The sequence below is a fragment of the Callorhinchus milii genome, unplaced genomic scaffold, assembly GCF_018977255.1.
Source record: "Callorhinchus milii isolate IMCB2004 unplaced genomic scaffold, IMCB_Cmil_1.0 Scaffold1, whole genome shotgun sequence".
Taxonomy (NCBI): domain Eukaryota; kingdom Metazoa; phylum Chordata; class Chondrichthyes; order Chimaeriformes; family Callorhinchidae; genus Callorhinchus; species Callorhinchus milii.
Window position 1 is genome coordinate 40,846,947 of NW_024704742.1, and position 20,340 is coordinate 40,867,286.

Genomic DNA, 20,340 nt, shown 5'->3' on the forward strand with positions numbered 1-20,340 from the left:
TCCACTATTCACAAAATTCAACTCAGTCAAAACTCTGCCACCCGCATTCTCATCCGCACTAATCTCCACACCCCAATTACCCCAGTCCTTGCCAAATTCTGTTGGCTCCCTGTCACTGAGTGGATCGACTTCAAGATCCTCACTCTAGTGTTTAAATCCCTCCATGCCTTTGTATTCCCCTATTTCTCCAATCTCCTCTCTCCTCACAGCACTACCCGCTGCCTCCGCTCTAATAGCTCTGGCCTTCACCTTGTCCCTCGAATCCTCCGCTCCACCGTCAGCGGCCGTGCCTTCAGTCACTAAGCCCCGAAGCTATGGAACTCCCTCCCTCAATCCATTCGCCTTGCCCCCTCTTTCCCCATTTTTAGCTTGGGTCTGAGGACCTCCCTTTTAGACTGTGCCTGCAGTCACCTTCCCCCTCTCCCTGGCTCGGTATCAGGGTCCACTATTGTTAAACGTTCTGGGACACCCTCTGGCATGGAGGGTGCTATATAAATGCAAGTTGTTGTTGTAAGTACAGAAATGTCACACTGATATCATGTGTCAGTGAGCAGCCCAAGGTTCAATCATGCAACAAAAATGTTTGCTCAGGAAATAAATCACTTCATAGGCTCCTCGGTGTTTGTACAAGGTGACTAAAAAGTCGTGATAACTACCCTATCATCTAAAAAAAATCATAATTTCTTTAAGATTTATTAGAAATTGTAATGGCATCACAACTTTTTGGTCACCCTGTATAGCCTACAGAAACTAATTCACACTTCAGATGAGTGCACAAGTTAAAGTCCATGTTTAGAACTTTATAATACAGTATATGCTTTAATATTTGCAACAATAAATTCTGTAATAAAATTAAAATATTTAACCTGGACACCAGCGTTACACCAACCCCCCAGGCTTTGAATGCCTTGCTTCCCATAGCTTCAAAATGTTGGATTTTTTGATAAGCATGTTAATATGCTATTATCTTGCTTTGCCAGTTATATATATATACATACACTTATATATGCATAATATATATCCTTACATAATATGTATCCACATATATTTATATACACACACACAATATATATATTTCTTATATTTCCTCTCTTCCCCCTGATATTCTGATTTTGACCAACCCGGTTATTTTGATCTATACCTCTCCCCTGTCATTGTTCCTCTTCCCCAACAATCTTCTGACCTGATCATATTTGGTACAGAAAATGGTTTGAATCTCAAAATTCTAGCTTTTTGAAACCAAACACACGACAACAGCAATTACAGAAAAGTTCAAACACTTTCTTTTAAGGAAGGCTTCACCAAAACAATCCATCCGAGAGTGCCCAACTGCAGTCTTTGTGAAGCCTCACAATCAACTGAACTGAGTTTTTTCCCCCGTCCAAGATTTTCATTGGAATTATTTTCCCTCACATATCTATGGCATGCTTAATCTATCTAAATTTGGGCTCAGCTGCAGAAGGCAAACCATAAAGCTGAAGATTTGCTGTGCACATCAGGCTAACAAATGAATCCTAGATTAACATCAGCTTACTGAGGCCAACACCTGGTCTCCACAGCAACAAAAGCAGAAAGCGCTATAAATAAGCTTCTCCCGGCAACCAGCAGAGAAAAATACTAATTCTTCCTTCCATGCTTTCAATGAGCTCCCAATGGAACAGGTATCGAAGTACACTTCATAAAAAACACAAAAAATGCAGTGCAAAACTTGGCTCAATCAACCCACACTTGCTGGAACATTTCCTGCAAACTGTTCCTTATTATAAATTAACAAGGATTTTGAAGCAACAATGGACATGTAATTTGACAATACAAGCTTTTAGTCTATTCCAGAACTCCCACAATATCAACATTTTGGTAACTAATTCAACCTCTGTACACGATTATTCCACAGAAGAGAAAAATGTCATTAGCAGCAGAAACTGGAGGAAAAAACAGTTGGAGCTCAATGCTGTTTAAAATTAATAAAATTAAACAACATGTCAACCAACCAAAAAAATCAGTAGAAGCAAAGTTGAATGCTCCACATACGAGAAACAACTAATTCAGGATTCTTGTGACTGATGTCAGCCTAGTGCACACATTGTGTTGTTTGACTAATAAAGTGGAGGCTATACTGGGCTCCAAAGAGATGTACTAAAACCATAAACCACTATTTGTGTCCACAATTTCTCATACTGCAAACCGTCAGTTTCATGCATGTAACACGCAGTTCAATTGAAGTGGACAATGGAGCAAAACTTGATCTTATCCTTATACATGTACACTTTCCATATAAAACAGAGCCCCACTGTTCCCCATCGCCACACCCGCTGAGTTACACACTACCTCATAAAATACCACCTCCACAATTAAGATCTGCTAGCTCAGCACAGACTAGAGATTCAACCGGGACCTTTCTTTTTCTCCAAGACCATCATGAAAGATGGAGCATATCCATGTGTCAGCCTGGCACAGTGTCTCTCTCCTCTGAAAACTAACAATCCTAATGCCTAAAACTAAGACCTAAAAGCTAACAGTCTTTTAACAGCTAAATTAACAGCTAAGTTATCTGGTTGTTAATACAAAACCTTGGTTGGACCACATTGTTGAATTTATACAAAACCATGGTTAGACAACATTTGGAGTATTGTGTCCAATTCTTGTCTCCACACTAAAACAAGGACATAACAGCAATGGAAATATTTCAATGTAGGTTTGGAAGTATGATTCCAGGGCTGGAAAATTACTGCCATCAGGATAGACTGGATAGGTTAGGTGTTTTTTTTTGCATTTAAGGGGGAGGAACCTAATAGAAGTGTTTAAAATTATACAAGGGTTCGATAAGGTTAACATAAATAGCTGTTTCCCCCGGTTGGGGAGTCCATAAGCAAGGCACACATGTATAAGATAGCAACTAGAGATCCATAAGAGAATTTAGGAGGAACTACTTCATGCAAAATGCAGTGAGATTGTGGAATCTGAAGCAGTAGTTGAATCAGATAGTGTAGATGCATTCAAGCAGAAGCTATACCTTCATATGAGGGAGAGGGGAATAGACAGGTATGGGAGAGAGTAAAGAATAGTTGAAGACTTTTGCAGAGTATAAACATTGGTATGGACGGATTGGGCCAAGTGGGCTTTTTCTGGGCTGTACATTCTTTGTAACCTTTGAAAGGCAAATGTATGCATCTTACAAGTCCAATATACTATACATCAATTCTGCAAAGAGATACTATTTTCTGAACAACCTTAAGTCAAAGATTTAAAATATAAATTTTCATTCACAACATTGTCATTTTTCACGTCTATTTACAAATACACATCGAAATTCATGACCTCAGGATTAATTTGCTATTCCCTATTCCATCCTACAATAAGATAGTTCCATTCCATACCATAAAAGAAAGTTTATTCTTTTGTGAGCAAGATCTATGACAACTACATTTTACACAAGAACATAAGAATTAGGAGCAGGAGTAGGCCATTCGGCCCCTCGAGCCTGTGCCCCGCCATTCGATAAGATCATGGCTGATCTTCAGACCTAACTCTAATTACCTGCCCTATTCCCATATCCCCTAATCCCGTTGTTTTTTAAAAATCTATCAGTCTCAGCCTTGAATATGTTCAAGGACTGAGCATCTACAGCCTTCTGGGGTCGTGAATTCCATAAATTCACTACCCTCTGAGTGAAGAAATGTTTCCTCAACTCTGTTCTAAAAGGCTGACCCTTAATTTTAAGACTGTGACCTCTGGTTATAGAATCTCCTACCAGGGGAAACAGACCCTCAGTGGCTGCTTTATCAGCCCTTTAAGAATCTTATATGTTTCAATAAGATCTCCCCTAATTCTTCTGTACTCTAGAGAATACAGCCCTAGTTTATTCAGCCTATCCTCATAGGTCAGTCCCCTCATCCCAGGAACTAACCGAGTGAATCTACGCTGCACCCCCTCTAGGGCAAGTATGTCCTTTTTTAAATAAGGACACCAAAACTGCACACAATACTCCAGGTGCGGTCTCACCAAAGCCCTATACAGTTGCAGTAAGACTTCCCTACTCTTGTACTTTAAACCTTTTGCAATGAACGCTAACATGCCGTTCGCCTTCTTAGTTGCTTGCTGTACCTGCAAACTAACTTTTTGAGACTGGTGTACAAGGACACCCAAATCCCTCTGAACACTAACACTATCTAATCTCTCCCCCTCTAGAAAATAATCTGTTTTTCTATTTTTTCTACCTAGGTGAATAACTTCACACTTCCCCACATTAAATTCCATCTGCCACCTACTCGCCCACTCCCCTAGCTTATCTATATCCCATTGCAATCGTTTTGCATCATCCTCAGAGCTTATTCTCCCACCTAGTTTAGTGTCATCCGCGAACTTCGATACATTACATTCAATGTCCTCGTTTAGATCATTGAAGTAAATTGTAAATAGCTGAGGCCCAAGCACTTATCCTTGTGGCACTCCACTAGTCACATCCTGCCAATTCGAGAATGATACGTTTATCCCTACTCTCTGTTTTCTACCCGTTAGTCACTCTTCAATCCATGCTAATATGTTCTCATTAATCCCATGGACCTTAACCTTGTGCAATAGCCTTTTGTGTGGCACTTTGTCAAATGCCTTTTTAAAATCTAAATATCTAGCCCTGAGGAAGGTTATCCAGGTGAAGTTTGTGCAACCTTTTGACAAGTGGAAATCATATATTCCAAGCTGACTCTGAACAACAGTGTTGTAGATGGGGTAATTTTCATCTCACTTGCTTCTAATACTGGGATCTTCATTAACCTTTGGTTAAGAGCTATAAATCAATGACAGAAGTTCAAGCGCCACTCACACACACTCATCTTAAGGGAACTCTGGTAGATTAAAATTGAACCAGCTTTGTGTACATCAGAGAGAAAGCTTCAGACACAAACTTCCAGCAGCAAGCATCTTCACAGGCTGTCGTACCACTCTGCACCTTTTTGGTGCTTCAGAGAAATCAAATGTAATCCGAGACTAGAAACTGAAACATTACTACTGAATCATCCAGTCTCCATGCCTCAAATACAATGTCAAATAGAAAGAATGCTGAGAGTGATGAAAACCCATAGAGCCAGAGGCTGAAGGTGCTCTTGGGATAGCTTAGCCAACAGAAATGACCTCTCACATGGAATAAGGTTCAGATTGGCTTTTTTAGACTACTTGTTTAAATTTGTAATGTTAATTTCAGATATACAAAATGTAATTTTGTTGTTTATTGTTGTCAGGATAGGTAACAGATGAAATCAACAAAGCAATAGCAGGTCTGAGGGCTACAAGTGGGTCAGTTGGTTACAGGAGTTTTAACATTGAAAAAAGAAGGTAGTCAACTCAAGCAAACTACATGGCCTATTATGTAACAAAAAATGTTGGTAGCCATAGAAGCATTGTATTTATCAACAATTCTATCAAATTAAAAAAAATTCAGTCAAGTAAAACTTGGAGGAAATTATTCACAAGAAATGGATTGTCTTTGTTCTGATCAGGAAGCATTACTATGTTCTGAAGTAATTTATCTCATCTTCTTTATACTGTTTAAGTGCTTATTGGGACACCTCCAGATCGATAGGTTCACCCTGATCTCGGGATATGGTTTGGTCAGCCAGATATCTGATACATGTGGAACTCCATCATCAAGCTCAAGATTATCCAACCAAGGTTGAGAATCCCACACATGTATGCCAACTGCAGATAGAAATGTTTGTGTTTACCTAATTTCAGAGAGTATTAGGGACAAGTGAGCAAGAGCCAGAGTGTGCGTTGGGGTCCTGTTGGAATTTAACCAGCTAAGACCCCATTGACTGATCTTAGTTAGAAATTTGCATCTCACGTGGCTTTAGTTGCCAAACTCGTGAGTAAAAAAAATGTATTGTTCGTGGTCAATCCATTTACAGATAATCCAGCAGCAGTGAAAACATCCAAGTTCATGGATGGGAATGGAGAAGGAAGAATTTCAGCCTATCCCTTCCAATGAGAAAGCATTGAGGTCTAGGCTAATGAAAAAGTGTATTTTCAATTTATTTTCTATTGCCTAGCAGACACCTGTCTCAGGGAAAAAAAAGACATAATTTGTTTGCACCTTCCTCCATTCTTATGGTTCTCCAATACTCGCCCAAAACAACAAATTACATTTGTATAGTGGCTTTCACATCGGGATGATGTCCAGGGCCCTGGACAGTCAAGGGTTTGCAACCGAGCTGGGATTGGAATCAAAAGGGGGAGGACAAGGGGGTTGGGGGATGGCCAAAGGCAGCACAGTCAAAGAGGAAGGTCTTGTGACAAGTCAAAAATAGATTGGTACAATTTAATGGATTGCATCTCCAAACAAAAAAGTGTTTTCTGACAGAATTCAGGCTATGGATAAAAATGATCTATTCTCACAGCTTGCAGGGTACATCAATGCGGCTGTCTTAGTTGTATTTGAAATGAAAAATAGATACATTATGCATTATATATATACACCCACATACATTTTTTATATATAAAATATACATACAGATAAAACTTTTTAAAATTAATAGGTTCCTGTTCTGGTCTAAAAACATAAAACTTTGTTTACTATGAGATTCCACAAATCATTAATTTAGTCTGAAAAAAATACAAAGCATCAAGTGCTTATTTGCTTCCAAATATATTGTATTCCTCTCAGGCATTGCACTGCCTATCCAAATTGGTACCATCATACATAGTGTGGGTGGAGGGCAGGTGGGTCAGGCAGAGAGAAAGTATTATGCTACATAGTTGACAGTGAGGCAACACTTTCTACCAATTATTATTTTTTGAAAATACCTAGCCACAAAATAAAATCCATAGAAACAAGCCACCATGTTTTCAAATCAAATTTACAGGCAAAAGGACAGTATATTCTGGGAAATGCTTTGAGATGTCTTGAAGACGTAATAAGGCGCTATATCAAATGCAAGGATTGTTATTATTAGGCCAAAGTCTGCACTGGCTCTCAGAGCAAGGCATTCATTGAATCCCATTGAACCTAAACATCTTTCCTGATGTGAGGTGCCCAAAACTGAACGCAGTACTCCAGTTGCAGCCTAATCAATAATTTGTACAAACTCACCCCCAATCCTTTGCTTATGCGTCCTTTTACACCAAAAATCTTTTCTTTTTCTCCCAGGCCTTTACATTTGCTGTCACTTTCAAGTCACTTATGTAACTGTACTCCCAAGACAGTCCCATGTTAAACAGTCGTCTACTTTATCATTTTAAGTAAAAATAAGCCTTAACAACTAACTCAGAAATTTGTATAAGGACACAAATTGTTTTTGCATAGATTTCAAACTAAACCGTTTGCAAATTCAAAGTAAAACCAGAACACTTAACTGCTCTATTATGGTTTCAGACCAGAACAGAGGTTTATTATGCTCTTGGGGACTTTAGTAAGGATGGAATTAAAGAATACAAATATTCTGCTCCATGTTACACACTGTGAATGGTACATTTGAGAAGAAGCTTTGCTCAAAAATTCACTTCACTATTTCAAAAACCATTATGCTATTCCTATTTTCTTCCTGAAGTCGTTTGAGAGTATAAATTCCAACAAAATAAGCCAAGGTTTTGTGCATTTGGCTCAGCCTTCAATTCCTCCCTATTTAAATTATTTTTTTGTTTAACTTTGGAAATAGTGCCAGATGTTACCGCTGCAGGAGCAAACCAATATAGCAGGAGCCCAGGGAGGACAAGCTCAGACTTTCTATGTACACAGGATTGCCTGACAGAGAAAATACACTGGTCACTGCCAAAACACTCTGCAAATGCGTCAGTGAAAAAGACATCTTCATTTGAGACACTTAATGTTCATAGATGTTAGGTTTTGTATCATCATTCACTTTACTTCCAGGCCTTGGAGAGGGTGCAAAGGAGATATGGAGTCCTGTAGCTCAGTGGTTAGAGCACTCGTCTTGCAAGCGAGACACCTGGGTTCAATTCCAGGCAGAGGGCGAAACCTTGGGCAAGTTTCCTTACTCCACACACCTAATAATAATCCCTCCAAAACAAAACAATAATAAATTGGTCATTTTCAATCCACGACTGTTTGTGGGACACTGCTGTGCGCAATTGGCTGCTGCGTTTTGCCCACAAATATACAGTCAATTCACTTTACGGCATATTCTGTGAAGCGCTTTGAGACGTTTAGAAGACGTGAAAAGCGCTATATCAAATGCAAGGATTATTATTATTATATACCAGAATGGTACCAGGGATGAAGGACTTTGTTATGTGGAGAGACAAGAGTGGCTGGGATTGTTTGTTCTCCTTACAGCATAGAAGGTTAAGGGGAGATTTAATAGAGGTGTTCAAAATTATGAGGGGTTTTGATTGACCAAACAGGGAGAAACTGGTGGGTGGGTCAGTAATCAGAGGACACAGATTTAAGATAATTGGCAAAAGAACCAGAGGGGAAACAAGGAAAATTTGTTTTACCCAGAGAGCTCTTACAATCTGAATGTACTACCTGAAAGGGTGGTGGAAGCCAGTTCGATAGTAGTTTTCAAAAGGGAATTGGATAGGTGCTTGAAAAGGATAATTTTGCAGGGTTATCGGGTTGGAGCAGGGGAGTGGGCCAAGTTGGATAGCTCTTTGAAATAGCAGGCACAGGCACAATGCGCCGAATGGCCTCCTCTGTGCAGTACGATTGTAGGATTCTATGATTAAAGGCCTTGAAAGTTAAGACCCAAGCTTGCTAGATATCTGGAGCAAATTTAAAGCTTTATTAAAGTCTTAAATCACTTTTGTTTCAGTTGCTCATAGAAGTTGAGCATGCTGTTACTCGCTGATAAAAAGGCTTGGCGTAATCTATTTTTCACGGAGACCTATTTCTCATAACAAATGCCATATTTCATTGACATGGTTTGTCGGGGAGGGGGTGAGGTGGGGGGTAAGAGCAGAGAGAAAGAGGTTGGGGGTGTGAAAGATGAAAACTGTTTAAAGGTTTTGTTTGAACCTTGCGCTTTAAATCACTTCTCAGAACCTTAGTTGAGAATCACACCCACTGAAATGTTCATTATAACCATAGCAACATATGGTACAAGAGCTTATAGGATTTACTAATGAGATCAGGTGACTCAGACACCCCACCCGATCCTTGGATTTAGCAGCCAGTTACACAAACAACCACAGCATCTTTATCTGCACTCCTGCTAATAATACAGGTGGATATACGGGTGAACTGTACCAGAAGGAATAAAATTAACACAGAATTTCATCGAAGGTAGCAGATTCTGTATTAATACTTAAAGTACTGTACTTTCATTGGCCTTTTGCTGACGATTTAAAAGAAAATGATTTAATGACATTCCATAAAACAATGAACAGTAAACTCAACACATTTCTGGATAGATAACATAAATTGGCTCTGAAATACCTACAAGTTACTCTTTGTTAATTTGGGATTACTGAAAAACTCTTAACAGTTAATTCAATAAACAATAGCATGCAGAGTCCAACATTTAAGGCAATTCAAAACTTTTCACCATTGTATTTTGTTGTCATGGTACGACAGAAGGGATTTATCCTCAATATTGTATAGCTGAAATAATGAACACTTGGAAGATTTCCAGATTAGAATATGTGCTATACAAAAAAAATCGAAAGTACTTACCATGAGGAAAAGGATTTGGCTGTACTACTGCTAGGAAAGCACGCGCCATCTGAAATAGGATTCCTATAGGTCCAGGATCATAAAATATATTAGTTTCATATTCTCCAGCAAATACATCCCCAAGATTCAGTTCCGTTGGTTCAATGATGTAGTTCCGTGACTGGCTTTTACCTCCAGTTCTACTACAAAGCATCAGCAAAAGCATTCCCACTGCTCGAACCATGACTGCAAAAGTACAATCACCAGATCAAAATCCTAAACAGATTTCCTCTTTAGAGCTAACTGAAAGAGAAAAGTGTTATTCATCCACGGCAGGAAAACAAAATATTCTGGATGAATTTCCGCCTCTTCACTTCTGTGTTTGCATCATTTCATACAACTTCCATATCAATATTCTGAAGCGAAATATGTGGAGGTCTCTCAGTCCTTCAACCAGTCTTCAGAAATGCACTCTGATTCCAAACGGCAGCGAATTGCTATTCACGCTCTCTGCAGAGCTGCTTTAGCACACCATCTCTGGCAATAACAGAAAATGACAACTGAAGAGGTGGTTCAAGATTCAGCTGTCTCAGCTCGTCCAACTAATGCTCAGCAGAAAGCTTCATCCGTAGAGAAAGCCTAGGTCAACACACCCACAGGCAAGTGTCAGCTGGTAAAATGCCTGGAAGACATCAATCTGTAACAGAAAATCCAACAATTTAGACTGACATTTAGGATTGCATGTAAATGCATATATTCTAGCATATAATGGGAAATACTGTGGGGACTTTTCAATAAAGAAAATAATTCATTAACATTAAAATTTTTCCCACAATTAATAAATGTGGCAGGCACCAGCACAAAACACAGTGTCAGCTCTACACATACAACATAAATTTACATAGCACGTTTCACATCAGGAGTACTAACTGGGTTCCTGAGCTTGGAGTGGGAGCCAAAAGGAGGTAGGAGGGGAAATATGACATAAAGAGCAGTTATCTCCGGTTATAAAGTTGCCTGAAATACCTAATGATATTTTTAGCAATATAATGGTCCGAATAGTCAAAACAACTCTATTTGTTCAAGAGTTTTGTTGTTAAACTGAATATTATTGCTTTAATAATAATCCTTGAATATGATACAGCACCTTATCATATCTTCAAAGTGCTTCACAACAACAACATTACATTTGTAAAGCACCTTTCACGTCGGGAGGACGTCCCAAGGTGCTGAAATACACTCTGTAAAGTAAATTGATTGTATGTTTTGTAGGCGACACCCGGTAGCCAATTGAGCAGTGTCCGACAAACAGTGTCACACACATGGATTGAGTGACCAAATTACTATCATTTTAATTTTTTTTGAAGGGATTATTACCTTTACAATACCGTTCCTAATATAAAATTAAAGAAATCCTGTATCTAACTTTTTCATGTATATTATAAAAAAATCTAATTTTCTTCAATCATTGTATTTATAAGCAATGTTTTACATAACATATACAAGAAGCTGAACACAATAAAGGTTTTTCACAACTTTTACTTCTGTTTCAAAATTTCTGTTGCAGTACAACACAGGAAACCAATCTAGCTCGAAATAGTTTGGCAAACCAACTTCAGGAACAGATCAGCCCAAAATAAAAACCCACCTTATATTTAGTCATTAGGACAGGAGTAAAGCTTGCCCAAAGCTCTTAAAATACTAATACATTTACCTTCTCACAATAGGATTTATTTTGTTCCAGGATCATAAAATACATTAGTCATTCAATCAGAAAACTACAGTTTTGTCCATGATTTGCAATCTTGTCTAGTCGTGTGAATACACCACACAGAGTGCAAGGACCTCTCCAGAGTGAGAAAGGAAAAGAATCACCTCAAAGAACTCTCAGAACATTTCAGTCAATTCTACAACAACTTATCTTGCCAAATTCTGGACGGTCTGAAATGCTGCATAACATTAGCAAATTTAGCCCCAGGTAGAATTTCTCCCCATTGCTTTTTCAAAAATAGTGGAGAAAGAAAGTGGCGCTCTAGCACATAAGGTTTCCCGATTATATTCCAAATGTAAAGGCCCGTATTGTAGCTGTGGTAATGGATTCAATAAGTTTCCCATGAAGAAAATGATATTTTCATCAAATCCAGCAGATACATGATCTGGGCTGTTCTTGCACACCGCCCTGGGCCTGGGAGAATTGCAGCATAAACAGAAGCCCTCAGAACAGCCCATGGAATTTCACTTGTGCCCGTAAAGAAAACAAATGCTTTTGTTAGTGAGAAAGAAAATCAGTTTGTTTGCACATTGAAATGGATTAGTTGCCACCAGATCTCAAAGCTAACATTGGTGAATTTTGACATTGCTAATCAGATTCTGTTTTAACCTTAAAAACAAGTGTGCTTCCTTATAATTGGAGAAATAAAGCACCTTACACATAAATGTTTGAAATCATTTTTAGTTCAAAATGAAGTGACTTTTATGTAGGCAAACAAGCTAATTTGTGCCAGTAGCATCCCACAAAAAAAATAAGATGAGCAGCCATTTAATTTGAATGTTTCGGGTGAATTTGGTTGAGGAGAGAACAGGGCAATCAAAGGAAATGTTCCACTTTTCTTTGTACAGAAGCAGCAGCAGGTGAATCCCTGGACTTGAATCACAAGACAAATGGGAGTAAATCAATGACCCACTTGAAAAATAAATTGAATTTGCATCACAGGAAAAACCCATCTTTAATAGGTTGTCAAATCATTTGCATTATTTGATTGATTTAGTGTAGTGTCATGGGACACTCAACTTTTCCCACTTCAATGAGTAACTGATTTCAGCCTATCTGCATGGGGAGATGCCAATTGAGAATGCAGCACCTTCCCACAAGATGTTGGGATTTTAAGACAGGCTCATCTCAGATGCCTTATGCGATTGAACTTCAGAGGAGCAGATGTACAGATCTGAAGAAGGTCATCTGCCCATCTTCGCAGTTGCAGATACTGGATGACTGGATTGTGGCAAGGTATAAAGGAATTTGTACGATGAAAAAGAAAAGTACCATTCTGGAAACATGCCTACACATATGCAACCCCTTTTATAAAAATCCTCTATATATCCATTTGCTTCGGGCAGTGTGGAAGAACAGAAAATAGAATCCATTAGCAAAGCACTTTATTCCATTTACTTCATAACACTGGGGAATGAAATTGACGATAATTCACTGAACAAATAGAAATCACTGTAATGAGCGCCACAATAAAACATCAACATTTGTGTAAGACGGGCTGGAGGCTGATGCTACCATTGAAATATCGCCATCATTCACAAGAGAACAAGATTGAACATATTGTTCAGAGTTTCTATCAATAGAGGAACACACTTATACTGCCGCAGACAGATAATGATCCCTGAGCACATTTAATCAGTAAAGACGGTAATAGACTCATTACTGGTAGCAAGAATCACTTCTGCAAGTTAAAAACACTGCTACTTCGCAGTGAATCAGGACACAGACCATAATCTGACAAACAGCGTTGGACAGCTTTTTTCAAATGTGAAATAATCAAAGCTGAAAAACAGCTACATACAATGAAAATGATCTTTTACGGGTTTTCAGTTGTCTGTACAAATAAAGACGAAACGTCTGTCTGTCTGCCAAGAACGCAATAACCAGTTGACATAGAGACATGATTTATCACTCATCAGAAAGGTCGTTCAAGAGGGAGTGTCATGGGCATATTTTTTCAGGGAATCTCCTATTGTTGATGAACTATGACTTAAACAAGCTCATCACACATGTATGGACTCCCAACCAGGAGTACTCCTCCCAACCAGAAGTCCTCCTCCCAACCAGGAGTCCTCCTCCCAACCAGGAGTCCTCCTCCCAACCAGGACCCAACAAACAATGCATGCTTTCAAAGTATTCTGTGTGAGATGTTTTCTTTAGAAGCTAGCATTATCCTGTTAAACCATACAGTTAACCAACTTCAAACTTCAAGCTTTCTCCGGTCCCAACATACGCTTACTTCAACTTGTGAGGAGCTCATATCTCAGATGGAAGTGCTTCCGCATTCCCACACTGAATGGCAACAAAGTTGCTCAGGACACTACAGTGTTTTACAGAAAAGTACAGGTTCAATCTCCTATGCCACTGAATGTGATAATAATCTGAACTTCTACGGGGGAAGAACTTGCTTCCTTATAGTACCTATCTCAAAGTACTTTAAAAGGAATAACTGTGATGGCTATTGACTTACTGTAGGTAAATGTGGCAGCATTTGCACCATTAAGGTACCATAAATTGTCATGAGATTAATGATTAATCAATTTTCAGCTATAGTACAGAAAAAGTCTATTTTCAAATAATGTCAGACTCATAGATCTGAACAGGCAGGTGGGAGCTGATAAACAGCATTGTGTTCTCAATGTGGAACTTGAATCTATTACCTTCTGCCTAGATGCGAGAGTGTTGCCAATTGTACAACAGGATCAGATTTGTCACCAGTTCAATATTTTACCATATCTACAAAAATAGTCAAAAGAAAATCAATGAGTAGGCAGAACTTCATAACTAACTTTTCTGTTTTATTATTCAATATCCATAATTCAATAAGAATTTTTAATACAATACTCTACCTACCAAAATATTTTGTCTTTTCAGGCTATTTGCAATTCCACCATATCAATTATTTAAATAAATACCTACATGAGATAGAACACCACCTTGCATTTATATTGTGTCCTTCACGCAGGAAGGACACTATACAAAGTCAAACAGAAGTATTTGGTTGCTAAGACAAGTTAAATATTCCAAATACATTAAATCACGTGAAATTTTTGATTTGTATATGCAAAAGCAATCGTATTTACTGCTAAATCTCATACAGATTAACAGACTACATGGAGTCTTGTAGCTCAGTGGGTAGAACACTCGCCTTGCAAGCGAGATACCTGGGTTCAATTCCAGGCAGAGCGAAACCTTGGGCAAGTTTTCTTACTCCACACGCCTAATAATAATCCCTCCAAAACAAAAAACAATAATAAATTGGTCATTTTCAATCCACGACTGTTTGTGGGACACTGTTGTGCGCAATTGGCTGCCCGGGTTTAACCCACAAATATACAGTCAATTCGCTTTACAGTATATTCTGTGAAGTGCTTTGAGACGGCGAGAAGACGTGAAAGGCGCTATATCAAATGCAAGGATTATTATTACGTATGGTGTATGCAAAATGCACCTATTCTTCATTCTTCCAATCATATTCCCCGCCCTCTCACATTAGCTTATTTAAAAAAATTAAAGTGGGTTAGTTCTGCACAGGAAAATATTTAAAGCAAATGACTTCAATCAGATATTAAAGTATAACATTGTCTAACAAAATTGATCTGGAAATGGGGACATTTTCTTTACTTTAAAAGGATAGATTTCCTACTTTTGTTTCAAACTAAACAATTAAATTAGATACAGGTCCAAGGCCTACAGTACATAATATCACTAGGGATGTTTGGATTAGCAGAAAGAACAAAATAATTCAATAGCAACAGTTATTTGATACTAATATTGGGTTTTGAAAGGCTGTCGATTGCAGGAGGAAGGCACGATAAAGATAAGAAGCTCCACTGTTCTGAAATGCTGGGAAGAAATGAGTTGCATTAGGAGACTGATGTGTATTACTTAATGGAAAATGTAAAACGAGTTTATCCTTTCATTTTTGGGCCGTGGGTTTAAATCCAGCCCAATATGATAGAAATAATACCTTCCTGCTCAACAGTATTAAATGGTCTCAATTTGGGCAGTCTCAACCAGATATGTACAAACCAATTACCATTAAATGTTTCATAACATGGACACAACGTTTTGAAAACATTGTACAATAAAGTTCTAGCTGTAAAGTTCATCTTACATCAGGATTTCATTCAAATACCAACAAACAGCCAAAACAATCTGTGTTTTCCTAATATTAAAACGAGTGAACAAGCTTCACACTAATTAAAGATACTGCAAAACATTAAGAACTTTGCACAAATCAAAATAGGTTGTTGAAAAACATGCTGGTGAAAATAGCCAAAGCCTAAAAAAAACTGTATCTCAGCATATGGTATGATAAAGTGCAGTTTTCATATTGTAATGGGATTATGGGATTTATTTTATTGGAGTCCCATTTCTTCCTTTTAGTCATTTTCTCTTAAAAGCAATAACTTACGCTGTTCTAGGTTCATGATTTAAGAGTATCTATTTGACTGGTGACAAGAAATGCATTTACTTTTGGTCAGCTGGGTGTCTGACGTATGCAGAAACCTTTCACCATGCTTAGGAGTATTCAAAGCAAACAATTCCAGATACAGGGAAATTTCCATGCTAGATAGCATGCATATGTGAAACTCTCAATGTGGTTTGGATACTCAACCCCAGTGCTGGGTTTCCACATGTGTCAGAATCCGACTAACCTATAAACTAAAATGCTGCTCTAGTCACCGGTCAGCTCTTCATCCACAAAGTTGGAACAGTGACAACATGTTGCTTGAACATGGGATTGATAACTATGACCAGGCTCGACAATGCCAGCACTCTGCTCGCCGGACTCCATAGCTCTTCCATACACAAGCTGCAGGCTATCCAGAACTCTGCATCCCCTTTCCTGAACCAGGCTGCATGAGCCTCTCTCTCCCATTCTCTCCCAGCTCCAATGGAACTCGAATCGAGTTCAGGATCTCTGTTCTCACCTTTAAATCCCCCAAGTCCCACCCCACCCAACCTCCTCAAACCCTACCAACCCAGACGCTCCCTTCGCCCAGCAGGCACTGGCTCCTTTACGTCACCCTCCCTATGCACCCCACTAGCATTGTGCCTTCAGCCTTTCTGCCCCCACTGTCTGGAACTCCAGCCCAGAGCCCCTCCAACTTACTCCCTCCCTCACCTCATTAAAGCTCCATCTCAAAACCCACACCTTTGCGACCACACTTTCAGTTATCTTACCCCTCCTCAAAATTAAATAAAGGAAATTCTATTTTATTGACCGACCAAAAAGGTCGTCAACCCTTTTAACTTGAGTTTAATCTCATGTTTAACTTGAGGGTAATCTACACTTATTACCCTCAAGTTAAACTCCACAAGCAAAGGACATTTATTGTTCAATGATCCTTACATTTTGTGGGATAAAGGGCTATAAAGCACTTTACATTATAATCAGTCTCCAGTGCTAGGAATGGTAAGATTGGAATGTCAATTCTCTTAGCAGACCTTAGAAATTCCTTACTTATTTATTTCTCTTTGCAGTTCCAACCAGATATTTTCCTCAATCTTGGGTGTATCATTAGAGACTATGGACCAAATTTTCATGATTTCCATGTCTCAACTATGTTTACATATTGAATCATCAGATTAAAATAATAATACTTGCATTTATCCCCTTATCACATCTCGAAGAATATATTGTGAAGTGGATTGACTGTGTACTTTGTGGGTAAATGGCGCAGTCAGTTGTGCACAGCAATGTTCTACAAACAGCCATAGAATGAGTAACCATTTTTATTTGGAGGATCATTGGCCAAGACACTGACTTTTCTTTTCGAAGTGCCATGGGATCCTTAACATCCAGCTGAAAAGGCAGATGGCACCTCGGTTTTATGGCACCTTTGGCAACACACCACCCCCCCGCCCAGCACTGAAATGGTGTGTGAGCTTCGACGACTTGATAAGGTGTTATGTCAAGTGCAAGGCTCATTATTATTACCCATCCCTTTAACATGAAACAAAACTCAAAATAGTAGGTACATACACACTTCTCATTAGCCATCTCTTCTTAAAGTTACTGGGACTTAATGTTCAGACAGCACCATAATTAAATTCTCTTTCTTGCTTCCAACTATCACTGATTTCAAGGTTAAAATAAGGATTATTTCATATCGATTTTGAAAAGCTTACAGTGGACTGTATGCCCTTCTTACTTTTTTTTAAATAAATTTCCTAAATTTTACTCAACCTGCAAGGAAATGTTCAGGTTTCAGGTACTTACGCAAGACAAATGATTTTCTGCATATAATTTAGGAAATGAGCGAGACTACAAAGTGGTAACACTGCCAGTCAAATGCCCCCCAAAATGGTTTAAATAAGCTTCACCTAGTTCAGTGCAGAGGTGTTCACAATTAAAAAACACTTAAAAATCTGTACACAATACCTTAAAAAAAACATTAGTAATGAACAGCAAATGAAATGCAACTGTGGTAAAATATAAACCACAATAACTTGCATTTATATAGCACCGCTCACGCAGGGTAATGTCTCAGAGCACTTGACAGTGGCAGAGCATGACGCTAAGGTGGGGGAAGATGACCGAAGGCACAGTTGAAGAGGAAGCTAGTCAGGCGCGACCTGAAGATGAGGAAGGAGGGGGTAAGGTGGACGGATAGAGGAAGAGTGTTCCAGAGTTTCGGGGCGCCGTGGCTGAAAGTGCACCAACGAGATAATGCTAAACCAACGCTAAACCAATGAGATAATGCTAAATAGATTGAATCACTTTGTTGGTTTTGTATTCTTTATCCCTATTTATAAAACCTCAAGGATTCTATTTGTGATGGCTTTGTCCACCTGGCTTACCAACTATAAGGATATATGTACATTAACCACCACATCCCTCTGCTCTTCCACTCTTTTTTTAAAAAATGTTATCATCAACAATGATATACAGTAAGAATTTAATTTTAAATGACAGTGGATCAACAATGGAATATTTCCTTCAAACAATCATTTGTAGTAGCCATAAGAAAAGTTGGTCTATTTTGCTCCCATTGGTTACACAGTACAAATTACACTTTCATTCTGCCAATATGTTTTAACTGAATATTTACCAGGTAACATAACAATGGTAACAATAGGTATATATTCTTTAATGCAATGACAATAAACAACATGCACTGCAACACAATTTAACATGGGTAAATGAACTTAGTATTTGCAAAACGAAACTCATCTACCACCCTCACATGCACATAGGAAGCATTATTTAATTTATGTAAACACCCATAAGAATTTATCACCAAGCTAAAACATTGATTGAGATGTTTAAAAATTATTTTGGCTCACTGTTGAAAACAAAATCAGCCTTTAAGAGCCTAATTACTAATCTGTCTAACTCTAAAGCTCCTTGCCTCAATTCCTCCATCTTTTCCCCCTCCTTACTCATCTTTAGATCACACCTGAAGACCTTCCTCTTCGATCATGCCTATGGTCACCTCCCTTCTCTCTCAAATTCAAACACTGTTAAGCTCTGCGAAACATTAGCCCATGTGAAGTGATACTTAAATGCAAGGATTATTATTATTATAAGTTGTTGTTGTAGTATGTCCCACTCAGTTGCTTACAATTTTCTTCAATGTTTGCTACATCCCTATTTCTGTGTCACCTGCAAACTTAGTGTTTGTGTCTCTAATACTATCAATACCATGCCCCCTAATATTTTTTTTTAAAAAAACAGAACTGCTATGAGGCACTTATTCTATTCCTTATCAAACGCCTTCTTTTAAAAAAAACACAGCATTACCTTTATTCTCTCGATTATTTCGCCAAAGAACTTGACAGTATTAGATTTGTCAAGCAAGACTTGCCTTTAACAAATCCTGTCAGACACCAAATCCTAAATGACTCTTAGCTTCCTTTAACTTTACATTGACAAAAGGGAAGTCTCAGCTCCCAAGAATCTAGCTCTGGAGTCCACCTGCCTTCCGATTGCTCTCTCCACCTCCCTGAGCATGTGCATTCTGTTCAAATCTCAGCTCTCGTCTACCTCACATCCACTCGCTGACTAAGACCACCTGTCTTCGGCTTTGCCACATTACTAACCTCCATTCCTCTATCACTTCAAACACTGCTGGAATCCTTATCCATGTCTCCATTACCTCCAGACTTGACACTTCTAAACATTACTCGCTGGCCTCCCCAACTCCTCTTTGCAGGCTCCAGCTAATCCAACATTCCCCACTCTCATCCTCACTTGCACTAAGCTTCACTTGCTGATCACTCCTGTCCTTGCAAAGTTCCACTGGCTCCCTCCCCATCTCCCAGCAGTTCGTCACTCTCACCTACACATCCCTACAATTCCCTCACCTCTCCCATCCTCCGTGTCCTTCTTCAGCCTCACTAATAATAATATTTGCATTTGATATAGCGCTTTTCACGTCTTCAAGACGTCTCAAAGCACTTCACAGAATATACTGTAAAGTGAATTGACTGTATATTTGTGGGCGAAATTCGGCAGCCAAATTGCACACAGCAGTGTCCCACAGACAGTCGTGGATTGAAATGACCAATTTATTATTATGTTTTTTTCTTGAGGGATTATTATTAGGCGTGTGGAGTAAGGAAACTTGCCCAAGGTTTCGTCCTGTTGGAAATCAATCCCAGGTCTCTCGCTTGAGAGGCGAGTGCTCTAACCACTGAGCTACAGGACTCCACCACTGTTAGGTGAACCCTTGTGTGTGCAAAATTGTTGTTAGGTTTGCTTCACTACATTTGAAAATAATTATATGAATAATTACTTGGAAAATTTTGACATGGTAAAGCCCTATTAAATTAAAGCCTTTTTCTGCCTATTCTATCTAAACACCATTCACTAACAAAATAATGTAAAATAATTCACTGACACCAAGGCTCTCCCTCTCAAATGAGAAAGTACTCAAACATCTCCTTTCAGATTTAGATAGGAAACTCATTAGATAGAGAATAAAGTAGCAATATACAAAAGCAATTTAAAAGC

General features: G+C 38.7%; 1 protein-coding gene across 5 annotated transcripts in view; it reads right to left on the reverse strand.

Annotated features, from left to right (window-relative positions):
* Positions 1-10,285, reverse strand: part of LOC103175801 (prominin-1-A) — an 80,158-nt gene extending 69,873 nt beyond the window's left edge. For all 5 annotated transcript variants that reach the window (XR_006085510.1, XR_006085507.1, XM_007889008.2 and 2 more), the window contains exon 1: positions 9,626-10,285. Coding sequence is in view for 3 of the 5 variants with exons in the window: in XM_007889008.2 (XP_007887199.2) it covers positions 9,626-9,848 (223 nt within the window). In the remaining 2 variants the exon portion in view is untranslated. The remainder of the gene's footprint in view (positions 1-9,625) is intronic.
* Between the last annotated feature and the right edge of the window lie 10,055 nt (positions 10,286-20,340).